General features: G+C 38.9%; 3 protein-coding genes across 5 annotated transcripts in view; 2 read left to right on the top strand and 1 right to left on the bottom strand.

Annotated features, from left to right (window-relative positions):
- Positions 1-4638, top strand: part of LOC138968608 (lymphocyte antigen 75-like) — a 76920-nt gene extending 72282 nt beyond the window's left edge. Inside the window, exon 52 of the mRNA XM_070341202.1 lies at positions 1652-4638. Within this exon, the coding sequence (XP_070197303.1) occupies positions 1652-1980 (329 nt within the window). The 3' untranslated portion in view covers positions 1981-4638. The remainder of the gene's footprint in view (positions 1-1651) is intronic.
- Positions 4465-24027, bottom strand: LOC138968610 (ragulator complex protein LAMTOR1-like). Its single transcript, XM_070341206.1, has 5 exons — positions 23948-24027; positions 15117-15187; positions 13059-13220; positions 11871-12000; positions 4465-9416 (listed from the first exon to the last, which is right to left on the bottom strand). The coding sequence occupies exons 1-5, from the start codon at positions 23987-23989 to the stop codon at positions 9315-9317; spliced, it is 507 nt and encodes a 168-aa protein (XP_070197307.1). The 5' UTR covers positions 23990-24027; the 3' UTR covers positions 4465-9314.
- Positions 24004-24451, top strand: part of LOC138968609 (uncharacterized) — a 58281-nt gene continuing 57833 nt past the window's right edge. For 2 of the 3 annotated variants that reach the window (XM_070341203.1, XM_070341204.1), the window contains exon 1: positions 24005-24113. In XM_070341203.1, coding sequence (XP_070197304.1) covers positions 24009-24113 — 105 coding nt within the window. In that variant the 5' untranslated portion in view covers positions 24005-24008. Of the gene's footprint in view, positions 24114-24451 lie in introns of all 3 variants that reach the window. The other variant, XM_070341205.1, reaches the window with a different exon arrangement.

Below are 24451 nucleotides of genomic sequence, written 5' to 3' on the forward strand. Positions count from 1 at the left end.
ATTCTGTTCATAACATGTCAGGTTATAACCTCTATTTAAGGCGAAGTCCCTCTCTTTTTATATAGACCCGATTTTGGGAGATTATCCCTTGAGGTCTTTCACGGAAGGTCTGACTGTATTTTAATTTGCTACTACATTAATTACACATTGTCTATGCTGGTTCAAGCAACATCTGTCAGTTTATCTCTATTTTAAGACTAAGACCCTCCCTTTATAATTTAGAACCGATTTTCTCCGATATTACTTGAGGTCTTAAACAGTAGGGTTGGCTGTATTTTAATCTGCTAATACATTAGTTACACATTGTCCATTCAGGTTCAAGCAATCGTCAGTGTATCTCTATTTCAAGACTAAGACCCTCCCTTTTTAATTTAGACCCGATTTTTACATTTAGTCAAGTTTTGACTAAATGTTTTAACGTAGAGGGGGGAATCGAGACGAGGGTCGTGGTGTATGTGCGTGTGTGTGTGTGTGTCTGTCTGTGTGTGTGTGTGTGTAGAGCGATTCAGACTAAACTACTGGACCGATCTTTATGAAATTTGACATGAGAGTTCCTGGGTATGATATCCTCAGACGTTTTTTTCATTTTTTTTATAAATGTCTTTGATGACGTCATATCCGGCTTTTCGTGAAAGTTGAGGCGGCACTGTCACGCCCTCATTTTTCAACCAAACTGGTTGAAATTTTGGTCGGGTAATGTTCGACGAAGCCCGGACTTCGGTATTGCATTTCAGCGTGGTGGCTTAAAAATTAATTAATGACTTTGGTCATTAAAAATCTGAAAATTGTAAAAAAAACCAAAAAATTTATAAAACGATCCAAATTTACGTTTATCTTATTCTCCATCATTTGCTGATTCCAAAAACATATAAATATGTTATATTCGGATTAAAAACAAGCTCTGAAAATTAAATATATAAAAATTATTATCAAAATTAAATTTTCCAAATCAATTTAAAAACAATTTCATCTTATTCCTTGTCGGTTCCTGATTCCAAAAACATATAGATATGATATGTTTGGATTAAAAACACGCTCAGAAAGTTAAAACGAAGAGAGGTACAGAAAAGCGTGCTATCCTTCCCAGCGCAACTACTACCCCGCTCTTCTTGTCAATTTCACTGCCTATGCCGTGAGCGGTGGACTACGAGTATATTAACGGTCTTGCTGCGTTGCATTGCGTTCAGTTTCATTCTGTGAGTTCGACAGCTACTTGACTAAATGTTGTATTTTCGCCTTACGCGACTTGTTTTTAGATTATTCCTTGAAGTTTTGACTGTATATGAATCTGCTAATACAATATTTACATTAATAACACATTGTCCATTCAGATTCAAGCAACATCTGTCCCTTTATCTCTATTTTTAGACGAAGGCCCTCCCTTTTTAATTTAGACCCGATTTCTCAGATTATTCCTTGAAGTCTTAAACAGAAGGTTTGACTGTATATGAATCTGCTAATACATTATTTACATTGATAACACATTGTCCATTCAGGTTCAAGCAACATCTGTCACTTTATCTCTATTTTTAGATGAAGGCCCTCCCTTTTTAATTTAGACCGATTTCTCAGATTATTCCTTGAAGTCTTAAACAGAAGGTTTGACTGTATTTAAATCTGCTAATACGTTAATTGCTCATTGTCCATGCAGGTTCAAGCAACGGACTGAGCTCTGCGGCAATAGCAGGCATCGTCATCACCATCATTGTATTGCTCGCTGTGGGCGGTGCAGCGGCATTTCTGTATGTTCGCCAACGCCAGGGTTGGTTGTACGAAAATATGGACGATACACCAAGCTTCAGCAACATTCTTTTCAACGATAGAGCTGCTGCAAGCATAGGTAGGTCGAGTGGTGCCAAGACTGAAGATGATACTCTGGGGGAGATTTGTATATCTGGTGCCACGGCGAGCACCAGTCAAAGCGAAGAAGAGGTGACAGTGAAGGGTGCTACTGAGAAGGGGGAGGGGAGTGAAGCATAGAGCAGAAAGTGGTAATATTGGGCTTTAACTCTCAACAGTTCGTACTATTTCCGGCCTTGTTTTTTCCATTTCATTACATGAGGTTTTTCAAAAGCTCATCAAGAACGCTACTTTCGTCACATCAGTATTTGTGTGTTGTAAATCCATCGTTCACGTATGAACAAAATTCTTCTTCTTCGGTGTATTGAGGGAATCCCTCCCGTACGAAACGTTCTTATAAGAAATTGGACCCAATTTCATATAAGATTCTTATAAGAGTCTTGTATGACAATTTCATATATGTGGCTTATAGGTATTTTAAATGCAAATGAGGTAAATTCTTATAAGAAACTTATATGAATCATATATGAACCTATAACCTGAGCTCATATAGGTCTCTTATATGAATCTTATATTCTCTTATAAGAAAGCTATAGGTCTCTTATATGAAATGTTCATATATGAGACTTATAAGAATCTTATATGAAACCTACATCTCCCTTATAGGATTCTTATATGTCTCATATATGATATTTATATGTCTCATACTAGACACACGACCTTGACCTACATTTGTGTTTACAAGGGAAATAACACCTGCTTAACCCAATTTAACTGTCTTGACTTTGAATTATAATGAATCCAACTACAAAATACCTTTTGGTTCAGTATATATACATATCTTTACTGAAGTTGTGTTTATTTTGAGGGCAAAAACAAACAGATCTCTAAATCACTGGTCACAAGAAGAGGAGTAAGACATGCATTGTCCTCTTCAAATCCAATACTTTGAAACTTGAAATTATGAACAAGAAACAACAAACAAGTTACAGCCACAAATAATTTTCTTGAATATGCACAGCTGTCACAGTTTCTTGTTGCTTGAACCAAAGTAGTGCTGGTAAACATGATTTGATCACCTGATGCAGAACCAGAACTGTAAAGTAAAACAAATAATGGAGGGAAATTCTGGATTTTGAATAAAAACACAAACCTGTCAGTGTCAAGCTGTTGGGTTGGTTGGGCTGCCAGCCACCCACAAACATCAGCATGACATAAACATTCTCTTCACATATTCATACATCAAGTCCAATTATTTCTGTAAGAACTTTGCATTTTAGTCCTGCTCTTTCACTGATTTTCTGCTAAACATCCTCACAGAGCTGCTGTCACAAAGATGGCCGTTCAGTCAGGGGGAGATAATGCTCAAGGCAAACCATCCACTTCCTGTTCATATATGAAACATATATGAAAGCCAGTATTGCCAGTAATTCAGCATTGTCCAATATTTTTTCTAAGTCCTGAATTCTCCTATGCAGAAACTAAGTGATGATTTATATAAGAGTCATATAAGATTCATATAAGAAACATATAAGAGAACTATAGGTTTCTGGAAGTGCAGGTTCTCATATATGATTCATATATGATTCTTATATGAATTGGGGTCTTTTTCATATAAGAGACTTATAAGAAACCTATTCCTACAACTGACATACATAGCTTTTTACTTGTCATATATGAAACTTATATGTTTCTTATAAGAAACTTATAGGTTTCTTATATGTCTCTTATATATGTTCATATATGTTCATTTCGTACGGGCTGAGTATACAGGGCAATTATCCTCACTGGTTGATACGCCTAAGGTCCCTAGAGTGAAAGATAAAGTGGATAGTGTACCTATGAAAATAAAAGCAGGGGTGGGTTGGTAGGCAATTAAGCTACTGCTTTTCCCGATTCACCCCAGAGCCCTTTCAAGGGAAAGAACTGCAAGGAGTTAAAAGGTTCTGTTTTGTCCTGAAACTTCAACTTAACATTGCAACTTGAGTTAAATAATTATTCCACCGAAACGTTTTTACTCTGATTTTCTTGTGTAATGTACATAATGAGAGTGTCATTTATAATTTGAATTCTCGATTTTCCTTTCTGGTGATCGTTTCATAATTACATGTACAATTAATGTATCTGGTAAAAAGTACATATATATATGCATTTAATTTTTTTTTTTATAAACTAGCGTGTGTCTGTCTAAAACTGTGTTAATTGTTATGCAATTAGCACTAAGCAACCGAGTATCTTATTTAGACCAGACTGTAAGTTTTTGGGTGTGAATTGCATTTGCAAAATCAAGTGTAAACACATCTGATATAGTGTTGTGTTTTGCTTTTAGTGATTTTCTTTGATTGTTTTGCTTAAGTTATGCTTGCAAAATATTCAGCGTATAAAGTTGTCTTTTGTTCATTTGAACTAAAATATATGGGTGTTGATCCTCGTTGGGTTTTTAATTAACAGCTTGAGAACGAGTGGCACATACTTAAACTTAACTTAAAAACTTATTTTCATTTAAATCCTGCTTTGTTTTCATGTACATGTATAATTGTGTAATCAATGTGTGCATGGGTATGTGCACCATTGCCCATGCATGTTAGCAATTTCCACTGTCTTTATGTACATGTATGGTGACTGTCTCTTAATTTTCTTCTTCAAAACAATCAAGACTTTACAGAGTGATAACAATGGTCTTTATTTGCGACTGTAACAAAAAGTACTGGTGACATTGTTCCTTTAAAAAATTATCAACATCAGTAGTGTCATGTCTTTTCTTTCCAATACATGTACAGCATTGGGAATACAAACAAGAATGCACATGAGGTGTGCATATAAAGCCTATTCATGAAAGGTACTTTGTGCTTGAGTGTTTGCTGGCTTGTTTGCTTGCTCAATAGAGATGATTGATGTGTTCTGTGATCCATTTGTGCAAAAAATCAAAGAACACTATCAATGTAATAAAACCATAGCATCATTTTTCAAACTTAGCATGAAAAAGATAATCAAACTTACAAATAAATTGAGCTCCCACCTTCATATATAAATCTATAACGACTGTATTTTATCGTTTTCTACACACATTTTTGTTTTGAAATCAATTTAGGAAAAAATTCATGGGTGAAACTGATCAGAATTGAAAATAAGGAAAATGAGACCGGGGTCCAGGGGCCGCCCAGGCTCTGGTGGGGTGCAGGGGCAACGAAAAATCAGGCTTTTAAGGGTAAAAGTAGGCCTCCTGGTATTTCAAACACACAAATTTGCACATTAAACATTGGTAACAAATGCCAAGCTGTAGTCCGATAATTCGCCCGCTCAGTGAAACAAAGACTCAGCGATGTCCGGTCACTGTGTAAGAGGAAATACGGATCGGATCGCCGCGGGAATTTTTTTTATTTTTTAAAATTTTTTTTTTAAAGATTTTCTAAATAAGGAATTCCTTATTTGACCAATTTCATTTGGCGGATTTCCGCCCTGAGGCGGAAAAGTTTCACCCATGAAAATTCTACAGTAAAAAACATTTCAAATCCAGGAAGACTTGAACAACAGCTACAATCCTCACAGTTCACCGAAATTCTTTATTCTTACAAATCAGACATTAACTGAAGTTACACAGGCTAACCTTGTGCATTAGACCTAATGTACAGATTAATATCAATGCTGAACCTTTCATTTTTAAATAACTCTCACCAAAACCTGATCCATTTCTATGAAAGAACACAGTTATCTGCAAGAGCAGCATTTGTGAAAATAGAATTTGCATGTATATGTATGAGAAAGTAATGACGTAGTCATCACTCCTGTGATATGAGAGGGTAAATTTACATAGTGCAATATCATATTTGATTGTATCCCTTTTATGTTTTATGTTTTATGTGTGTCGTCCTATACAATTGTTGTTATAATCGTTTACAGGCAGACAGGGTGTGCCGAAGAAAAAATTTCCATTTTTATGTAATATTTTAATGGACAATAAAGTGCTGTTATTGTTATTGTTATTGTTATTGTCAACGGGAACATTTTCAGCATTTCTTTCCAAAATGATCTCCCTTTAATACGACAATCTTCCACACTAATGGATTGCAAACAGGCAATTAAGCCCATATTCCTACATGTATATGCACAGCAATCTGTTTGTTCTTGTTAAAGTTTGTCATGCAGACAAGCAGAAGCTGTCATTCCTATTTAGCTGACACTCACAGAGCAGGTAACAGCTAGTCGCTTTTCAAACTCTCCGAGCTACATTCAATTACACACTATAGTCAGTTTGTAATAAATAAAAAAAAGGCAATAAAAGAAAAAAATAGGTCGTATGTCATACAAACAAGTCTTCTCTGAATAGCCTGCAATAGGCATTATTCAGCTTCAACACTAATGACAATTCTGTTCACAATCTTCCGCTTGCTCTTGCAATTTTCCAGCATGAAACCTCATGAGAATTAAGCTAGATTTTTCAGTGAAAAGATGACATCATGACTTCTTGAAAACGTTTGGTCTTCAACTTCATCCTCAATACCAGTTGGCAAGACATTCTGTGTTTCTAAATGTTTTTTGACAGTTATAAAGCAGCCATGGCAACAATTCTGAATATATGTTACACACATTCAAAAGTTTTTTATTTGAACAGCCAGCACCGCATCATCATTTGCATACAAATATTCTCATGCCGCATCAAAAGCATGAAGGAGACTGCCAAACTTGTGACAACAGTGATTAGTTTTTTATCACCCGAAAACAAAAGTTTGTCACATGCAAAACATAGTGATCGTGCTAGCACTGTTCCTTCTCTTCTTTGTTCAGGGGCTGAAACTCCCACGGTTTCTATGTGTATGACCGTTTTTACCCCGCCATTTAGGCAGCCATGCGCCGCTTTTGGGGGATGCATGCTGGGTTATTTTCGTGTTTCTATAACCCACTGAAATCCGACATGGATTAGAGGATCTTTTTCGTGCACACTTGGTCATGTGCTTGCCTGTACACACAAAGGGGTATAAGGCACTAGCAGGTCTGCACATATTACGTTGACCTGGAAGATCGGAAAAATCTCCACCCTTAACCCACCAGGTGCAGCTTGGATTCGAACCCACGACTTTCCGCTTGGGAGGGCAGCGTCTTTTCCACTAGACCATTGTGCTCATCTGCTCTGTTCAAAATCGGTATTCAATAATGAAGAATAAGTAGTTATGAGAATAATAAATGTTTTTGTCCATTAACTCGCGGCTCATTTAATTTCTTTCCCATTCAAATGACTCCTGCATCTTCAAAATCATTATTACATAACGAAAATGACAGATTTGCTTCAAAGCAAGTCCATGCGTCTACTCTCAGCACTTCTGGGAACTGACTTTCTCAACACAAAAGCACACAGACAATGGTGTAGCACCACTTGGAACAATCAAACAGTCATCTACTAAAATGTTACAGGCTTCTTTGTTTAATCTTGGCATGGAAACAAAAAACTGAAAACAACATCAACAAGAACAATTGTTATGAATAGATGCATTTTAGTAAAAACAATGATCATTTAAATATTGTCGCTGTAATTCACAAACCTCGTATCTCATTTGTATAGGTTTTGGAAATAAAACAATAGTTAGCTCCCTTATTTTTTGTTGTTGCTGGTGTGAGAAAAGTTTGTACATGTCCAACTGCTTTCTAAAGTGAGGGGACATTCTTGAGAAGAAAGCTTGTATCTTCATTTGTTTCAAGCAAGCACAAAAAAAACAGTTAAAAAAGTTAAACTTGCAAGGTTTTCCAGCCACACTTGTTCGGATACTATGTCATAACATGGAAGATACAAGTTGGCTCCTGTTGTATTCTCAGCTTACAAATATTTTTTTTTATCAGATGTATGAATTGAAAATAAATCACTTAGAGGAGTGCATCTGATGCAGTACTACATTATGAAAGTGGCCACCAAAGGTTAGGTGACAAACGGAAATTTATTTTGTTATATTACCAATTCTGGATGACTGACCTTTGGATAACATATTTTCTCGATTATATCGAATATCATTAACTACTGACATTAACAGACATTTAGACTGTAATTGCGCTGTTTTAAACAAAATATCAAGTCATGAATTGAAGTTATATTTGATGCGGTGATTTTTCTTATTTATTTTATTACAGCGACGATATGGTATTCACAAATGAACATTTTGTTGAGCGAATTTGCAGTTATTCCATACCCATAGGGTCTAATTCTTGAAATGTTACGAAGCAATGCAATGGGTTCCCTTCTTCAAGTTAAATGAGTAGATGTTGATGATAGAATAAACGCTGAAATGCCCTAATTAAATTTAAATACCTGTAATGATAAAACCTGCACAACTACACGCAGCAGACTTTCCCACACATGCAAAACATTCATCCTCAACTTTTCGTTCAATGACATGAACAACTGCTTACTATAGTCCTATACTGATGAAAGGTGAAAGACATGTTGATGAAATATACATCAGTCCAAGAACGATTATCATGACCTGTGGAGTTCTTTCTTTCTTTCTTTGGTGTTTGACGTCGTTTTCAACCACGAAGGTTATATCGCGACGGGGGAAGGGGGGAGGGGAGATGGGATAGAGCCACTTGTCAATTGTTTCTTGTTCACAAAAGCACTAATCAAAAATTTGCTCCAGGGGCTTGCAACGTAGTACAATATATTACCTTACTGGGAGAATGCAAGTTTCCAGTACAAAGGACTTAACATTTCTTACATACTGCTTGACTAAAATCTTTACAAAAATTGACTATATTCTATATACAAGAAACACTTATCAAGGGTAAAAGGAGAAACAGAATCCGTTAGTCGCCTCTTACGACATGCTGGGGAGCATCGGGTAAATTCTTTCTCGTCCCAACCAATATGGGACTCCCCCTAACCCGCGGGGGGTACCTGTGGAGTTAGTATTCTTAAAACATCAGACTGAAAAAAAAAAAATCTATTTGATTTAGTAAGAAAGTGTAGTTGATTTAGCTAATTAAACTGTGTACATTTCTGTGAATGCTGTAATGCAAACATCTCTAATTGGCACTAAGCCAAGGTCAGACCACGCCAACATTTATTTCAAGTTTAATTCTAAATGCTACTGGCATGTCCATTGTTCACTTTAGATATCATCAGCGTAAAAATCGTTATAGCATACACTCTTTATAATTCAAGTGCAATTAAACCTATCTACAACAAGCTTGACACTTAAGTGCCTGTGAGGCCAATACAAACACAACAATCTTGAAAGTATACACTCAGCTCCACAAACACTGCATTCCTAATTTACAATCGTGCAAACCATTCCTGTCCAAATCTCACAATTTAAAAAAAAATGTTTAGGGAGGCTGGAAAACTCACGTCTCTCTCAATGTATATACACTTAGAAACACACACACGCCTTTACATTCCACCCCTAGAGTATCATACGATCGCACACAATCACAGAAGTTCTGGTCTGCATCCATCGCACAGTCATCACATCCATTAGCATTTCAAGCGTTCTCAATACATCTGTCCTATAAAGTTGGCGGGATGCTTTTCACGGCACTGGCACACCGAAGGAAACGACAAGGTCTTCTCTGTGTTGAATGCGCACTCCATCCCTCATGGCTTTGCTGAACTTCTCGGAGGCGTTGCATATCTGTCACCACAGACAAAAGCATGGTTAAGAATGGATTGAGTACCTACACTCTCCCCCACACAACTTCTGCACTGGATCTAAAAAGGAAGAGTGATGTCACGGCTGTTCCAATGGCCCCTTTTCTGCTGTTTTAGCTTACAGGCGAGTAGGTAGCAGCCCGCGCAAAGTGATTTATATATAGCGACCCATACACAGTCACCACTTCCCAGGCACATTACACCCAAAAAAGTTTGGACTTGTACTGGCAGAGCGCGAATGCAAATTCTTGTAGGCATACACAGACGCAACATAGCATATACAGACAATAACACCCACAACACTTCAACAGCATATGAAAGGAATACTGCCTGTGGTCTGCTCGCAGTCGAGCACAGATAGTGAACATTCCTCCAGTGAGCCGCCGCTGCTACCTAGAGTAAAGCGCTTCTTTGGTCCCTGGCAACGTTGAACTGCGCTGATATGCCCAATGCGAACAGCGACGCGCACACAAAGTCTGCCAGCAGTGACATCGCCCCGCTGGCTATTTTTACCATTCCCCTTCGCTGGCCTTCGCTTGCCTAAAGCAGAAGCCAGGAACAGCCGTGATGTAATGGGTTACAATGTTCGTGCCACATCCACCCAGCATGAAGATATCCGACTCTACACAGGTAAAAAAGCTTAAGCCATACATGCACTGAAAAAACATCTCAACTGTACTTTGTGATTCAACTGCTGATCAAAACTGAATCTACTTTATAAATCATCACAGGGATTAAACTCTATGCACAATGGTTTTTATGCGTGTTTTGTTTGTTTGTTTGTTTTGTTTATGAAGGCTCCCTCAGGCTGCTAGTTGGTGGTACAGCAGTCCCTGCAATGTACGGCCCCCGGCGTGAGCGGACACCTGACATGTACGGACACATTTGCTGGGCACGGAGTGTTTTCCTTCTATATTTGCCCCCCCTTAAACGGACACCTGCAAAACGTGGACGCGGACACTCATTTTCGGTCCCAACAGCAGGTCATACCTCCAATGTACGGACAGACCATCGTCAAATTTTCACCACAACAAAATCGATAACAGAGCAGTCCGGCTCTTGGTACAAAGATCACAGCCGCAATGGCGTGATGACAGTCACTGATAACTTGAGTGCCCGTGTACCCATCAGGAGGGGGGGGGGGGGGGGTAGTTTTGGTCAGGAGTGGAGTACATGCGAAGATGCCAACATGAAACTGCACTGTGCTCTTTATTCTTGTCTGTTGGACATAAACAACAGAAACCACAGTCGATAAAGGTCCTGAGCGAAAGAGAGTGAAAAACCGGCGACAGTTCTCAGCATCGTGTGTCTGTGTGTAACCTCTTTCATTGACAAGATACTCTTTGTTTCCCCTCAGCCTTGACCAGTGAGTCGGTTGCCTAATCTATGAACCCTTCAGTTGTCTTGCTTTGTCAAAAGTTACGACACAGTCAACTGGTTTTGCTCTGAGTGAACAGTGCAGCTGGCCTCTCTGTCCACAGTCCCCAACAGTACATGGCTGGAGGGAGTGAGAGAGAGGGAGGGGGTGGGGGGGGTGGGGGGTGGAGGGGTAGCTGGCTAAACTCTGTGGGTATCCGGTGTCACTGCATGTCAGCAGGAAGAGCATTGGAGAGAAATAGAGAGGTGTACTCTTCCACACAATTTCCAAGTACAGTGTATTTCCGACTGAAGAGTCACTGCCATGCCACATGATCGGCATGCAGTCAATAAAGCCAGACAAGAAAAACATAAATTACATGATTATGACATTCAAACTGGTTTTCAAGCTTATTCTTGCAAAGCATCTGCACACGCTCCTCTGTGCTGTGTTTGTGTGGCTGCTTTCGTATGTCAGTGCATGGTGAGTGTGTTCACTACCTTGAGGATTTATTTTATCTCTTCTTTTCAACACTTTTCATACAAATCATTTTTACAGAACGTTTAAAGAAGAATTAGGAGTTTATTGTTATTGTTTAGTTGCCACAAGAAGTGATTAGCATAGACTCAATCCTGTTGTTTGTGTGTCTCTGTGTGAGTGTATGGGGGAGGAGGTGGTGTGGTCACCCCTCCCGTGACCGGACACCTGCAATGTACGGACAGTTTTGCTATGGCCCAAGGGTGTCCGTTCATGAGAGGGACTGCTGTATAACCAGTGCTATATCATCATTATTATTAATTTACGTTAAAAGTTTTCACATGATTTACCTCCTCGAATTGCCCACCCCTACCCTGCTCACCCCTACTGTACACTTATTTACATGCACATGGACATACTGTATTCAGATGAAAAAAGGCTAGACTAAGAAACATAATTTTCTTAAATTATTTTACTGTACTTCTGCTAGCAAACCAAACCAGCTAAATCTCAGCAAAACAAATGACATCAATATTTTGCCTTTACTTATACGCATCAGCGCAGCAGCACACTACTATTCCACTCCACCTGATGGAAACTTACCAACTGAATTTCCGCAGGTGAAACAGGAGGGGCAGCAAGTACCGACTGGGGTGCCGTGATGCCATTTGGAATCGCTATCTTGTAGGTGCCTTGCTTTCCAGAGTTCGCCAACACCATCTTTAACCTTGTGCTGTTGTAACGAAAGCTACATGTTCAACTTCAGATATCTCAACTGTTTGTTTAAAAAAAAAATTTTTTGAAGGAAGAAAGAGTCAACACCTGTTTGGTATGTATCACAGAATCAAAACATTACCAATATTAGGCCCATTGAATTATGGTATTGTATACCACACTCACAAATTTGAACTCAAAGATCATCACAATAATATGTAACTCCTCACTGCCTCATGTAATTGTGAGACAGTACGACACAGTACCTACACACACACTGCCACTCATTAGGCCTAAAAAAAAAAAAATAGGTGTGGTTACGGTAACCCGACCTACCCTATTTTTAGGGGTCGACCCTGTAAGTAACTTTTTATTACATTTGTCAAAAAACCCACCAGAAAAACCAAGAAAACGAGTGCAGAAAACGCAATGAAAGCGAAAGCGCCCGAGTCTCACACTTATTTCCCTGTCAAGTAGGTTTAATTTGTACATATTACATGGGTGGGAGCCCAAAATTGTTCCAAGACTGAACTTTTTTTAAGGCCGGGGTCCAGGGGCCGCCAAGGCCCCGGCGGGGTCCAGGGGCAGCGCCCTGGTGGGGGGTCCAGGGGGGCGAAGGCCCCCGGCCGAAAACGAATTTTATGAATTTAAAAGGGTTTCTCTGGCCTCTCCTGAGTTTAATTCTGATAAATAAGAACCTTGTTGGAGATACAAAAAGTAACAAAAACTAAAAATTTTAGGGACCTGGCAAGCATTAGAAACAACAAAAAGTGCACTATCAGTCCATTTGGCATAACACAGTATGAGATGACTATCAATGAGGGCGCAAAAAAAAAAAAAAAAAAAAAAAAAAAAAAAAAAAAAAAATTGTCAAAATTTCTCTGAGACGGAAATCCGTCTGAGACGGAGGAACTCCCACCCATGATATTAGAAAAAAAAGTAAAAAAGAAAAAGTGATTGCCTACCTTCCTACCCTATTTTTTTGGGACTATGTTACCGTAACCACACCTGTTTTTTTGGGGGGGCCTTATCAACACACACAATATTACATATACACACACACATACAATAACCTACTTGTATTGCCGTGCTCGGTCGTGATATTCGTGTTGTTCTATAGTCGTTTCATTGGAAGCCACGTCAATGACGTCTCGAGCGTTCTGGTGTAGAATCCTGGCCATTGCCGACTGTTCGTCTCCCTTCTCGCTTTCCTGTGTGTATTGCTGACCTGACCGGTTGCTGTTGTGGAAAGAAGTGAAATGTAATGATTGTATACGGCATTGTTATTTGTAATTTTCTGAATAAATTGTTTAAATTAAAAGAAGTGAAACATTTTCCATAGTATTATCATAATACTAATTAAAAAAGAAATGTAATTTGTACTAATGCCTTCACACAACAAATAATGGAGCGGACAAAAGAAAATATGTGAAAACTCTGATGGACAGTCAATTTTATCACAGTAACCAGGCTGGGAAACTTAAGAAAACTGAAATTGATTTTGGGCCTTGTCTGGAGGGTAACACTATCGGAAGGCCTCTCATGGCAGGACATTTAATTATTTCTGTACAGTGCACCATAGCACATTGATTCAGATTAGGACTTGTGTACTACTACTAAGTCTATATACCCTTTAAAGTTAAGGACCACTTTTTCAAACCCAAGCCAAACAGAAATGACGAGGCTAAATGATTTAATTTTGTCTGTATTGTTTTATTGAAGGACTGAGGATTGTCTCCAGAAAATGTCACGTCAAACATGCCAGTGAAAACAACGCTAGAGCTTGTTACTCCAGACAACCCTCTTGATTTCAAATTCACAACAGTAGTATTTTTTACGACGAAAAACTGCAACATCTTATCCCGGCAGCGATCACTAGTTAATCTCCCACTAATCGGTACTGAGATGTCCTACGACATAAGATGATCTCTCCCCAGACTATCACAGAGCTCCCATCAAACGAGTTCGTTCTAGAACAGCGCCATCTGCAAAGCGCTCTCTATGACGCCTCCAGACTCTGATGCGTCCATCAGCAGGATCCAAAAAGAGGCGGGACCCATCTGTAAACAAGAACTGAGCCCTACGATGACGTAACCACCTCACATGTGGAGTGCACCAGGCTCGGTGGGCAGCTGGATGGTTGGCAGTCATTGTTATTTTGCAGACTGGGCGTTTTTCCCTAAAATTTGAAAGCGTGTAAGCAGTTTGTAACACTTTGATTCCTGACAACAGTGTGTGGTGGCAGCTCCAGGTCGATGCCTGCTGCCTCTTCAGTAACCTTTTTTTTTTGCTGCATGACCTTCATTTGGATGAGGCGATCCTACATTGTTGTGGTGACTGTAGGCCGACCATAACATTGTCGTAACTGTACTCTGCCAATTGCTTGAAGCCATTCCTTCAGTCCGATGATGTTGAAGTGAGAAACTGCGACACTCTGAACCACTTGCCCGGCAGAAACAACATTGTGTAGCCATCAAACTGCCCTTGCCTTATCCAAGTCGCTCTGTTTTCGTGATAGGGGCATGTTGTTTCACTGCATTATTTTGTCAGTGTGTCATTTTACAAACAAAAATTTGTTAGCACATTTCGTGGGTGGAACCCTGTTGTAGCACGTGGATTACTGGTTTTTGTCCTAGAATGTCTTGCACCGATTTTATAGGACCTTGAAAACTGCCCCCTTTTTAAAGAAAACCTCACTTTTTCCGCCTGTTTAGCCTGACACAGTAACACTGCCTACCAAAACATGTTCCTAGAGCAAGATTCACTGCCCGTTTGTTAATCAAAAAAAGTGAAGTTTCAATCACATTGTCAAACCCTTGATTTTTGGCGAATATTTTAAATATTGTGAACATTTCATGACCGGTCCTTAACTTTTTTTTGAAGAGTATACATATTGTCATATATATCAAAATAGTGTTCCTCTGAGAATATTTTTCGTCCTCGAAAAACCAATTAGGTTTCCTCTGAAGTTCACGGATATGATGAGAAATCCCCAGCCCAAAACGCAATGACGCAAAATAATTTACACAATAACGTAAGAATAGCCGGAAATGCTAAAGTCATAAAGACATCAAATGATCAATGAAGTGGCAGCTATAAAGTAGAGATAACATACAAGTAAATAAATTTACTCACTTATGTGATGGTGGAGCTGCATTACCATGGTTTGGGTCCAACAGACGAGTTCTCTCATCCGGGTCTGGAAACTGTAAAACAACACATCGATAATTATAATGACTCTACTCTCCAAAATGTCCCTCCAGCAACAATTTTTACTAAGCATGACACAACACCTGAACAAGTGTATCAGTGTGTGAGATTGTGTCTACAAATGCATGATCATAATTGTTACAAAAATCACAGGCAAAATTTACCACCACCAGTGTCACCTGGTGGTAATTGGCAGGCAAACTGCAAAGTCTGTGCAGACATGCCTCTGCAATTAATCTGACAGTTCACAGGTGTGGCAGTGGCCGAGTGGATAAGACGCCGACCTCCTAAGCTGAAGGTCGTGGGTTCGAACCCTGGTCTGGTGGGTCAAGGGTGGAGATTTTTTCTGATCTTCCAGACCAATGTATGTGCAGACCTGCTAGTGCCTAATAATATCCCCCTTTGTGTGTACACGCAAGCACAAGACCAAGTGCCCAAGGAAAAGATTCTGTAATCCATGTCAGAGTTTGTTGGGTTCTACTTCTAGTAACTTGAAAATACCAAGCATGCATCCCCCGAAAGCTGCTTATGGCTGCCTGGATGGCGGGGTAAAGACGGTCTGCATACACCTAGAATTAACAAGAAGAGCAAACGCTCGATCGAGTCACTTTCGCAGTTCTGAATATTATATGAGGCATCAGATGGACAGGAAGAAATTGCTATTCACAACACAATGAGTCACGTTCACATAAAATTTGAGCCCGGTCACTTTTATAGTTTCCGAGAAAAGCCCAACGTTAAGTTGTGTGTTGCCGAACAGAAAAGGCTAGTTATCTCCCTTGTTTTTCTGATAACGTTCGTAAAAGGCTACAGATGTAAATACTTTGATGTAAAGAATAATCCTACAAAGTTTCAATCACATCCGATGAACTTTGTCAAAGATATAAAATGTCTAATTTTTCCTTTGACGCTGACCTGTGACCTTGAAAAAGGTCAAAGGTCAACGAAACCATCGTTAAAGTGTAGAGGTCATTGGAGGTCACGACTAAACAAAATATGAGCCCGATCGCTTTGATAGTTTCCGAGAAAAGTCCAACGTTAAGGTGGTGTCTACGGCCGGCCGGACGGCCGGCCGGACGGCCGGACAGACTAACACTGACCGATTACATAGAGTCACTTTTTCTCAAGTGACTCAAAAACCCACTAGTGCAACAAAACATGGGAGTTTCAGCCCATGAACGCAGAAAAAGAAGAAAACTATTTTAGGACATCATCAATGTTGTACAGCCCTCGCTTTTCAGTCATCAACTTGACGCATGATCTGACCCTGTGGCAGTTCGATCGTCCAATAGTTGTGACATGTGCCATGGGAGGTCTTTTGACCTTCTATAGATTCTATTTTGTTACCAAGCAGAAAAACCCTGGACATTATGGACACATTTTCAATCTAGATCCAGCTGATTTTGTTTGTCCTCTGAGGCTGAAAACAACACCTACTGCACCGTGACCATAAATATATATATTATGACAGTCTGAAGGCGCCACATGAATCTTGACAACTCAAACGACAGACCTGGATCCATTCAAAATATATCAGAGTACTATAGTATAATAATAATAACTGGGCATTTTTAAGTGCCTAACCTATGGATCTAGGCTAGGCCCTTTACAAAAGAACATATACAAAATAGAACAATTAAATGTACTGTAACCTACATAAAACAATTAATCATACGGACAAAATTCAGCACATGTACTGTTCACACAATATTCATATGCTATACACACTCATATATGGCCAAGAATCTGTCAAGGAGTCTAAAAAGTGTTACAATTTTTAGACTTTTTTAAACCTCCTTAAATTTACATGAATAAACATCTCCGTATTCCTGTCCTTCAATTCCAGTCAAGTGTTCGGTTTATCAAATATTTGCAGATAAAGCACAAATGACTGTACATTGTTACATTTACACCATAACATAATTTTAAGGTGCTGTCATTTTCTTAGGTTCAGCTTTAGGCAACTGTTTCACTATCCAATGGCTTGATTGCTGAATGTAGAGTTGATCTGTACTAAAGCAACATTAAAAAAAAGTTTCTCCTGTCTCAATATAAGCAAAATCATTTATCCGTTAGTTACTTTACATCAAAGCCCAGAATCAAAGATACAATTCAACATTTACCTATTTACACTGTTTTTAAAACAATGTCAATGAAATTCTCTATGGAAGTGCAGAAAAGGTTCCAGTAAATTTTCATGTCATTTGTTGTGGAAACCTTAACCTCAATCATCAGGTTATTACGTAATTTGAAAAAAGCACGGTCAGCGGTGTAGAAATTATTATCAAATCAGCCTCTTTAAATATTTTTACACTATTTTGGTCTGCAGTTTTTTTTAGTTACAAACAAGAAATCATAACAAATCCTTTTCACGATAGAATAGTCAGGTTGGTACTCCACTACAGTACCAAATGTTAATTTTACCCATGATCTGTACGTTAGTTTACACCAAACAGCAAGTACATTAGGTACTGAATTTACATTTAATGGGCTATGCTCACATCAGTTCAACAGTATTTCTAACTTGTTTGTTCTAAACTACCTATCTCAAGTCAAAATAAAGGGTTAAATTAATGGTTGTGCCTTTTTGGTTGTGTGTACATCTTTACACAAAAGGATGGTGTAAAGTAACATACAGATCTAAAGCTCCGAAGATCTGCAGGTCCATTTGAAGGGTAATTTCTCTTTTATTTAGCTCATAAACCCTCAACAGACTGTTATGTGGTGTTTTTAGCATTATTATGTGCTGCATATGGTCTCAGTAAAAACAAGAAGAGCAAACGCTCGATCGAGTCACTTTCGCAGTTCTGAATATTATATGAGGCATCAGATGGACAGGAAGAAATTGCTATTCACAACACAATGAGTCACGTTCACATAAAATTTGAGCCCGGTCACTTTTATAGTTTCCGAGAAAAGCCCAACGTTAAGTTGTGTGTTGCCGAACAGAAAAGGCTAGTTATCTCCCTTGTTTTTCTGATAACGTTCGTAAAAGGCTACAGATGTAAATACTTTGATGTAAAGAATAATCCTACAAAGTTTCAATCACATCCGATGAACTTTGTCAAAGATATAAAATGTCTAATTTTTCCTTTGACGCTGACCTGTGACCTTGAAAAAGGTCAAAGGTCAACGAAACCATCGTTAAAGTGTAGAGGTCATTGGAGGTCACGACTAAACAAAATATGAGCCCGATCGCTTTGATAGTTTCCGAGAAAAGTCCAACGTTAAGGTGGTGTCTACGGACGGCCGGCCAGACGGCCGGCCGGACAGACTAACACTGACCGATTACATAGTCACTTTTTCTCAAGTGACTCAAAAACAAGGTGATGTATGTTACTTTACACCAAAATGCCCCAACAGTGGTCCTTCTGAGGTAAATGTTGTCATTCATTCAGTGTGCTTGTTTTCATGTTGAAACATTCAGGTTTGGTCTTGCTGGTTGTTCTTAAGCACTGATAAGTTATCTTCTGTCTCTAAAACAAATTCATTGTCATTTTCAAGTATTCTCAGTATACATGTACGTTACATTTACACTCTTCTAAATCTAAACAACGAAGTGACTGTGGTAAGATGAACAAAGTTAAAAAACAAAGGAATACTGTACTCACCAATACAAGAACGAGACAAGATGGTACGAATTTTCGCTTATGGAAGCTTCATCAGGAAAAACAAGAACACAAAAGACAACAAAAAGCAGACGCAACACGGAACGAACAAGGTTTGAAAGAAAATGGCGTCTTGTCTCGTTACAGTATTCCTTTGTTTTTTAACTTTATTTACACTCTTGTCAGAAGGCCTCAGTCACGACCTTAAGTCTGACCACAACGCCGTATTATGTCGTCTAAATGTTCCAAAGCCTGTGTCTGCCCCTGTAACAATAACTTTTCGTAGCATCAAGAAGATTGATAAGGAGTCTTTTAGACATGATGTAGCTGGTTATCTCAAGATTGCTCTGTCACTGAATATAACCAGACGTTGCGCTCAATTCTTGATAGGCACGCCCCTCTCTGCCAACGCACGGTTCGTCAGCGGAAATCTAACCCGTGGTTCAGTAGCATCTCTGAGTCTGAGCAGTTTGGCAAACTGAAACGTGAACGTCGTCAGGCGGAGAGGTGCTGGCTTAAATCCAAACTCACTGTTCACAAAGAGATTTTTGAAACCATCAAACGCAAAGTAAATGACTTAGTTGAAGGCGCTAAAACTGCTTTCTTCTCTGCCCAGATTATAGGTAGTAGAACATGCAAAGAACTTTTTCAAAATTTCAATTCTCTGCTTGGCAAACAGACGGTTTCCAGCCTTCCCACCACCCATGACTCTAAGGACCTGCCAACTGTATTTTCTGACTACTTCACTGAGAAGATCGAAACCATCAGAAATAGCTTTCCTCCACCAGTGGCTTCGCCTCCGGCTTCACAATTCTCTGGTTCTTTGTTGGATAGCTTCACTCCTGTATCTGAGCAGTTTGTTTTGAAGATCTTGAAGAACACAGTGCCAAAGTCTTGTGAGCTAGACCCCATCCCCACCAACTTGTTTTATGAAAACCTTGACCTTTTTCTTCCCATCATAACCAACATAATCAACTCTTCTCTCACTTCTGGCACTGTGCCAATGGACTTGAAAACTGCAGTAGTTAAACCTTTGATCAAGAAACCATCTCTGGATAAAAATCAGTTGAAAAACTATAGGCAGACCTGGGAACCCCTGTTTTGCGCTTAGAGTATTCTCAAACAAACTTGGTGTATTTATGGAAAAATGAGCGTACTCCACACATCATTTGAACGTCCATGATTCAAACATGCTTCCCACGCGTCCGTCACACTGTTAATTAATTTTACCTATACATTTAAAACATATGATTTTTACAATGTTAACTGACAAAAACTGTAATCATGTGTCTTTCTTTCTTTCTTTCTTTATTTGGTGTTTAACGTCGTTTTCAACCATTCAAGGTTATATCGCGACGGAATCATGTGTCAACATACTGCATCGGCACCTGTGAAGAAAAGTAGTGTAGGAATTTTTCTCGTCGTATTTTTTCCCCACTGACCGTACTGATCGTATTCTAGACAATCATGCGTACAAAATACGGCGAAATCGTATGGGTTCCCAGGTCTGTATAGGCCTGTTTCCAACTTGCCATTCATTTCTAAAATTCTGGAAAAAGTAGTGCTTAGTCAGCTTCTCTCCCACCTTGAAACCAACAACCTCTGCAACCCTCTTCAGTCAGCGTATAGGGCTGGCCACAGCACCGAGACTGTTTTGCTTCGTGTTGTGAATGACATTCTTTCTGCTCTGGATAATGATGACCTATCAGTACTGCTTCTCTTGGATAACTCAGCTGCGTTCGATACGATCGATCACTCTGTTCTGCTCTCTCGTCTCGAATCTGTTTTTGGCATTCACTCTACCGCTCTTCACTGGTTTAGTTCATATCTACAGGGCCGTAGTCAGTATGTGTCTGTCAATAATCTCTCATCTCCTCCATCTCCTCTCTGTTTCGGCGTTCCCCAGGGATCAGTTCTAGGCCCAGTTTTATTTGTACTATACACCACTCCTCTCTCTCTGCCCTCATCAAGCAACACGCAGTCAATCACTACCTCTTTGCAGACGACACACAACTCCAACAAGTATGCAAGCCTACAGAAATCCAAGCGGTGACGCACACTCTTCAAAAATGCACTTCAGATATTAAATCATGGATGACAAACAATATGCTCAAGTTAAATGATGACAAGACTGAATTTCTTCTTTTCTCTGGAGCTTCCTCTTCGACCACTTCTCTTCCAGCCTCCATTACAGTAGGTTCTAGTGACATTTCGCTCTCTGATAGTGCTAGGAATCTTGGGTTCATCATGGACTCCCACCTCTCAATGAAACAACACATCAAAAAAGTCTGTCAGACATGCTACTTTGAGATCAGAAGAATAGGTTCCATAAGAAAATTTCTCACTGTTGATGCCACTAAAACTCTCGTTACATCCTGCATTCTGTCCAGATTAGATTACTGCAACTCCCTTCTCATAGGCTGCCCTGACTCCACTCTCCAACCCTTGCAAAAAGTACAACACTCTGCTGCACGTCTCATTTTCAGAGCACAGCATCGACAACCCTGCACTCCTCTCATGAAAGAACTTCACTGGCTTCCTGTATCTGAACGTATATAGGTATAAAGCTGCCTGCTTCTGCTACAATATCATCTCTGAATCGGCACCTGCCTATCTTTCTGAACTGGTCTCCCTCTTGTAACACTCCCTCTCGCACCCTTCGTTCTTCTGATGATGCTCGACTTCTCCGTCAAGGTCGCTTTAAACGCAAGGCTCATGGCTTCCGCACGTTTTCGTACTATGGACCTCAGTTATGGAATTCACTCCCCTTTCAATTACGTCACTCTCCATCCATTTCATCTTTTAAGTCCAATTTGAAAACTCACCTGTTCCAACAACACTACGAATAGTTCCTTAGTATAGAGTCTGGGGATGTGAGATGTGCATGATGTGTTGTTTGAATCTGACAGTGATTGTATGATTTTTGTATACATGTATTGTTGTCACGCGCTTTGAACTTCTGATAAGGCGCTTTATATTAAATGCCCGTTATTATTATTATTATTATTATAAGTCTCTCTACAAGCCAACAGGTGCAAGCACTAGGAATCCTGTGACCATAGTTTAACTACCAGGTGTCTGCAGGTATAAGAAAACACACACTTTTGTGTATTATGGCATTATTTAAAGATTGTGACAAAACTTGTTTGGGCAAGTAGGTAAAATTTCATTTACACCAAACGCATATTTTTAACTTAGAAGGACAATTAAATTACATCAAACACAACTTTTTCGCTCAATATCTTTAAAATTACAATCATCCTACCTAATGACCTTTCTCTGCAATGATTTTTAAGTAAGTTTGACCAGAAACATTTTTTTAAGATAGTTTCCCTTTTTTCATGATTATTTACACCAAATGTAACGTACTGACCAGCTAAAAAAGAACGCTCAAAATTCAAAACCTATTTTCAGATCAAACTTTTAATAATCTAACATATGTTTCTCCATCCATTTCTGGACCTATTAAAAATTAGATTGAGATGATACCCTTATCAGTAACTTGGTTATTCAATGCACAATGTATTATGCATTTCACATAACGCCTTGTGTGCCCAAAAAGGTGCTTTTTTTCTTGAACAAAGTCAATTTTCTCAGCATCCAGACGACTGACAGACATAAATTTGGTATGGATAGAATCTGCATGAGGAATACTTCATAACTGTATTGTTTATATTGTAGTCATTTAAAAATTAGAATAAAATACAAAGTAATAAAAGTATCCAGAACAGGATTTTTGCATTTGGACACCTTGACAGATTCCTGACCATATAATATATATACACACATACCCAGCAAACTCTTTCAACAATCATACCAACTTTAAGGGAGAGGAGTACGTGCAAAAATGGAATGGAAAAGAAATTTGTGAATCCGATCACTGAACGCAAGAAGAAGTATTTATTATGAGGGCCCCAAAGGGTTTAAAATCGTGATCGTGTTTGGCGTTTTTTGACCTTTCTGTGACCGTGATTGCCGACATTTCCATTTCTGTGATCGTGATGGGACTTTGCCCGTGATCCGTGATGACACAAAAATCAAGTCTCGTGATCGTGATCGTCATTTGTTTTCGTGATCGTGATGGGCATTATTGCAAAGCATTTTATTTTCAACGTACATTTTTCACAGCTGTATCACTCTATGATCCTCTATTCGTCAAGGTGTTTGTGATCGTGAAAACAAAAATCAAGGTAACTGTGATCGTGAAAGCTAAAATTTCCCTTCCCGTGATCGTGATGATACCCCCCCTTTGGGGCCCTCTATTATGTACATGTGCATCCAACAATGCTAAAAATATTGTCCCACTGAGTGACATATTTTACCTTACCCACTTAAATTAAAATCATGCAACTTCTCAGAGTCTTAATTACTCTTCGTCTTACTCATTTAACAATAATAGTCCTTAAAGTAATAAACTGAAGACTTGTGGACTATGAATACTGAACAACAATGATAAATGATTTACATTTTAAGATATACGCCATATTATATATATATTTCACATCATTTCGACAAAGTTGGATCTGCACCAAGATTTTTGGTCCTGTGATAATTGCATATTATATTTATATAGTTACAAATAGTACAATTATTACAATAAAATGCAGTTCCGTGCAGTCCACTCACTAATCCTGTCTTTTTTTAACGGACAAAGAACATTATGATTAACTGACAAAGAACATTAAGAAATATATATATATATATATATCAAAGGGTTCACCCTTCATTGACACTGAAGGCTTGAACTTGGTTGAAGTGAATTCATACTGCTTTTCTACCCAGGTCGGCAATGAAAGTATAACTATAAGTTTACTATAACTCGTTCATCTTATCCGGTTACATCTTATAATATTACTGTGCATGTATAAACCTCTGAAGGTTTTTTAGATTGTTACGCACTGTCCAAAGTATGTCAGTTTGATTGCTATCGACATCGCATTTACTGGGCAAATAATCGCATACGAAATTTATTAAGTCGTAAGCACCAAGTGCCACAAAAAAAAGCACTGACGTACGTTTATCAACAGACAGAACAACACAATTAAAATGTCTGGCACTACTGGGCATTTATACCTATACACACCACGTTTCTTTAAAGGCATGCGTTCTTAAAATTACAATTTCTGTCGCTAAAGTGATAATATTTACCCCAGTATCTTTATCTTCGTCCGAACTGAAGCAGCAGCCCATCTTGTTTTGGCCTCTTCACATGACACAAAAGCCTCGCTTTGAAAGCGGAAGTGTTACAAATCTTGGCGAAAGTGAAACTAGAGTCTTGGCGAGCCAAGAACGGGGGAACTGTTTCACTTTCAAGGTGAGGAACTGATTTCACAATTTTTGTGAGGTTTTACGATGAAACAGTTTATCAATAAATGGTAAGCATGCATAAGAAGTTAGTATATAATGCTTGAGACACAGCATGCAATCACAAAATTGCGGTTTTGTTGATTTTGAGGGGAAGGATTTGTAAGTCGTGCAAAAACGCATCAAGGGGGATAACTTTGCACCGCCAGAATTCTTTTCAGTGGCAGTTGAAGTATAAACTATGATATCTCATTCTCACTGAAATATGAAAACACGGTTTTCTTGGTCAACTGTCCTAGCTATAGTGTTACTCAATTGTTTGTTGATAACCGGGATTGTTTTCTGCAT

This window comes from Littorina saxatilis, linkage group LG6 (assembly GCF_037325665.1).
Source record: "Littorina saxatilis isolate snail1 linkage group LG6, US_GU_Lsax_2.0, whole genome shotgun sequence".
Taxonomy (NCBI): Eukaryota; Metazoa; Mollusca; class Gastropoda; order Littorinimorpha; family Littorinidae; genus Littorina; species Littorina saxatilis.

Bases quoted from the DNA above. Each gene is read 5' to 3' on its own strand.
- LOC138968610 (XM_070341206.1), bottom strand. From the start codon at position 23,989: ATGGGCTGCTGCTTCAGTTCGGACGAAGATAAAGATACTGGG. The intron at 13,221-15,116 runs GTGAGTAAATTT...TTTCCACAACAG, and splicing joins GCAGCTCCACCATCACATAA to CAACCGGTCAGGTCAGCAAT. The intron at 9,417-11,870 runs GTAAGTTTCCAT...CTGTGGTGACAG, and splicing joins CACCTGCGGAAATTCAGTTG to ATATGCAACGCCTCCGAGAA.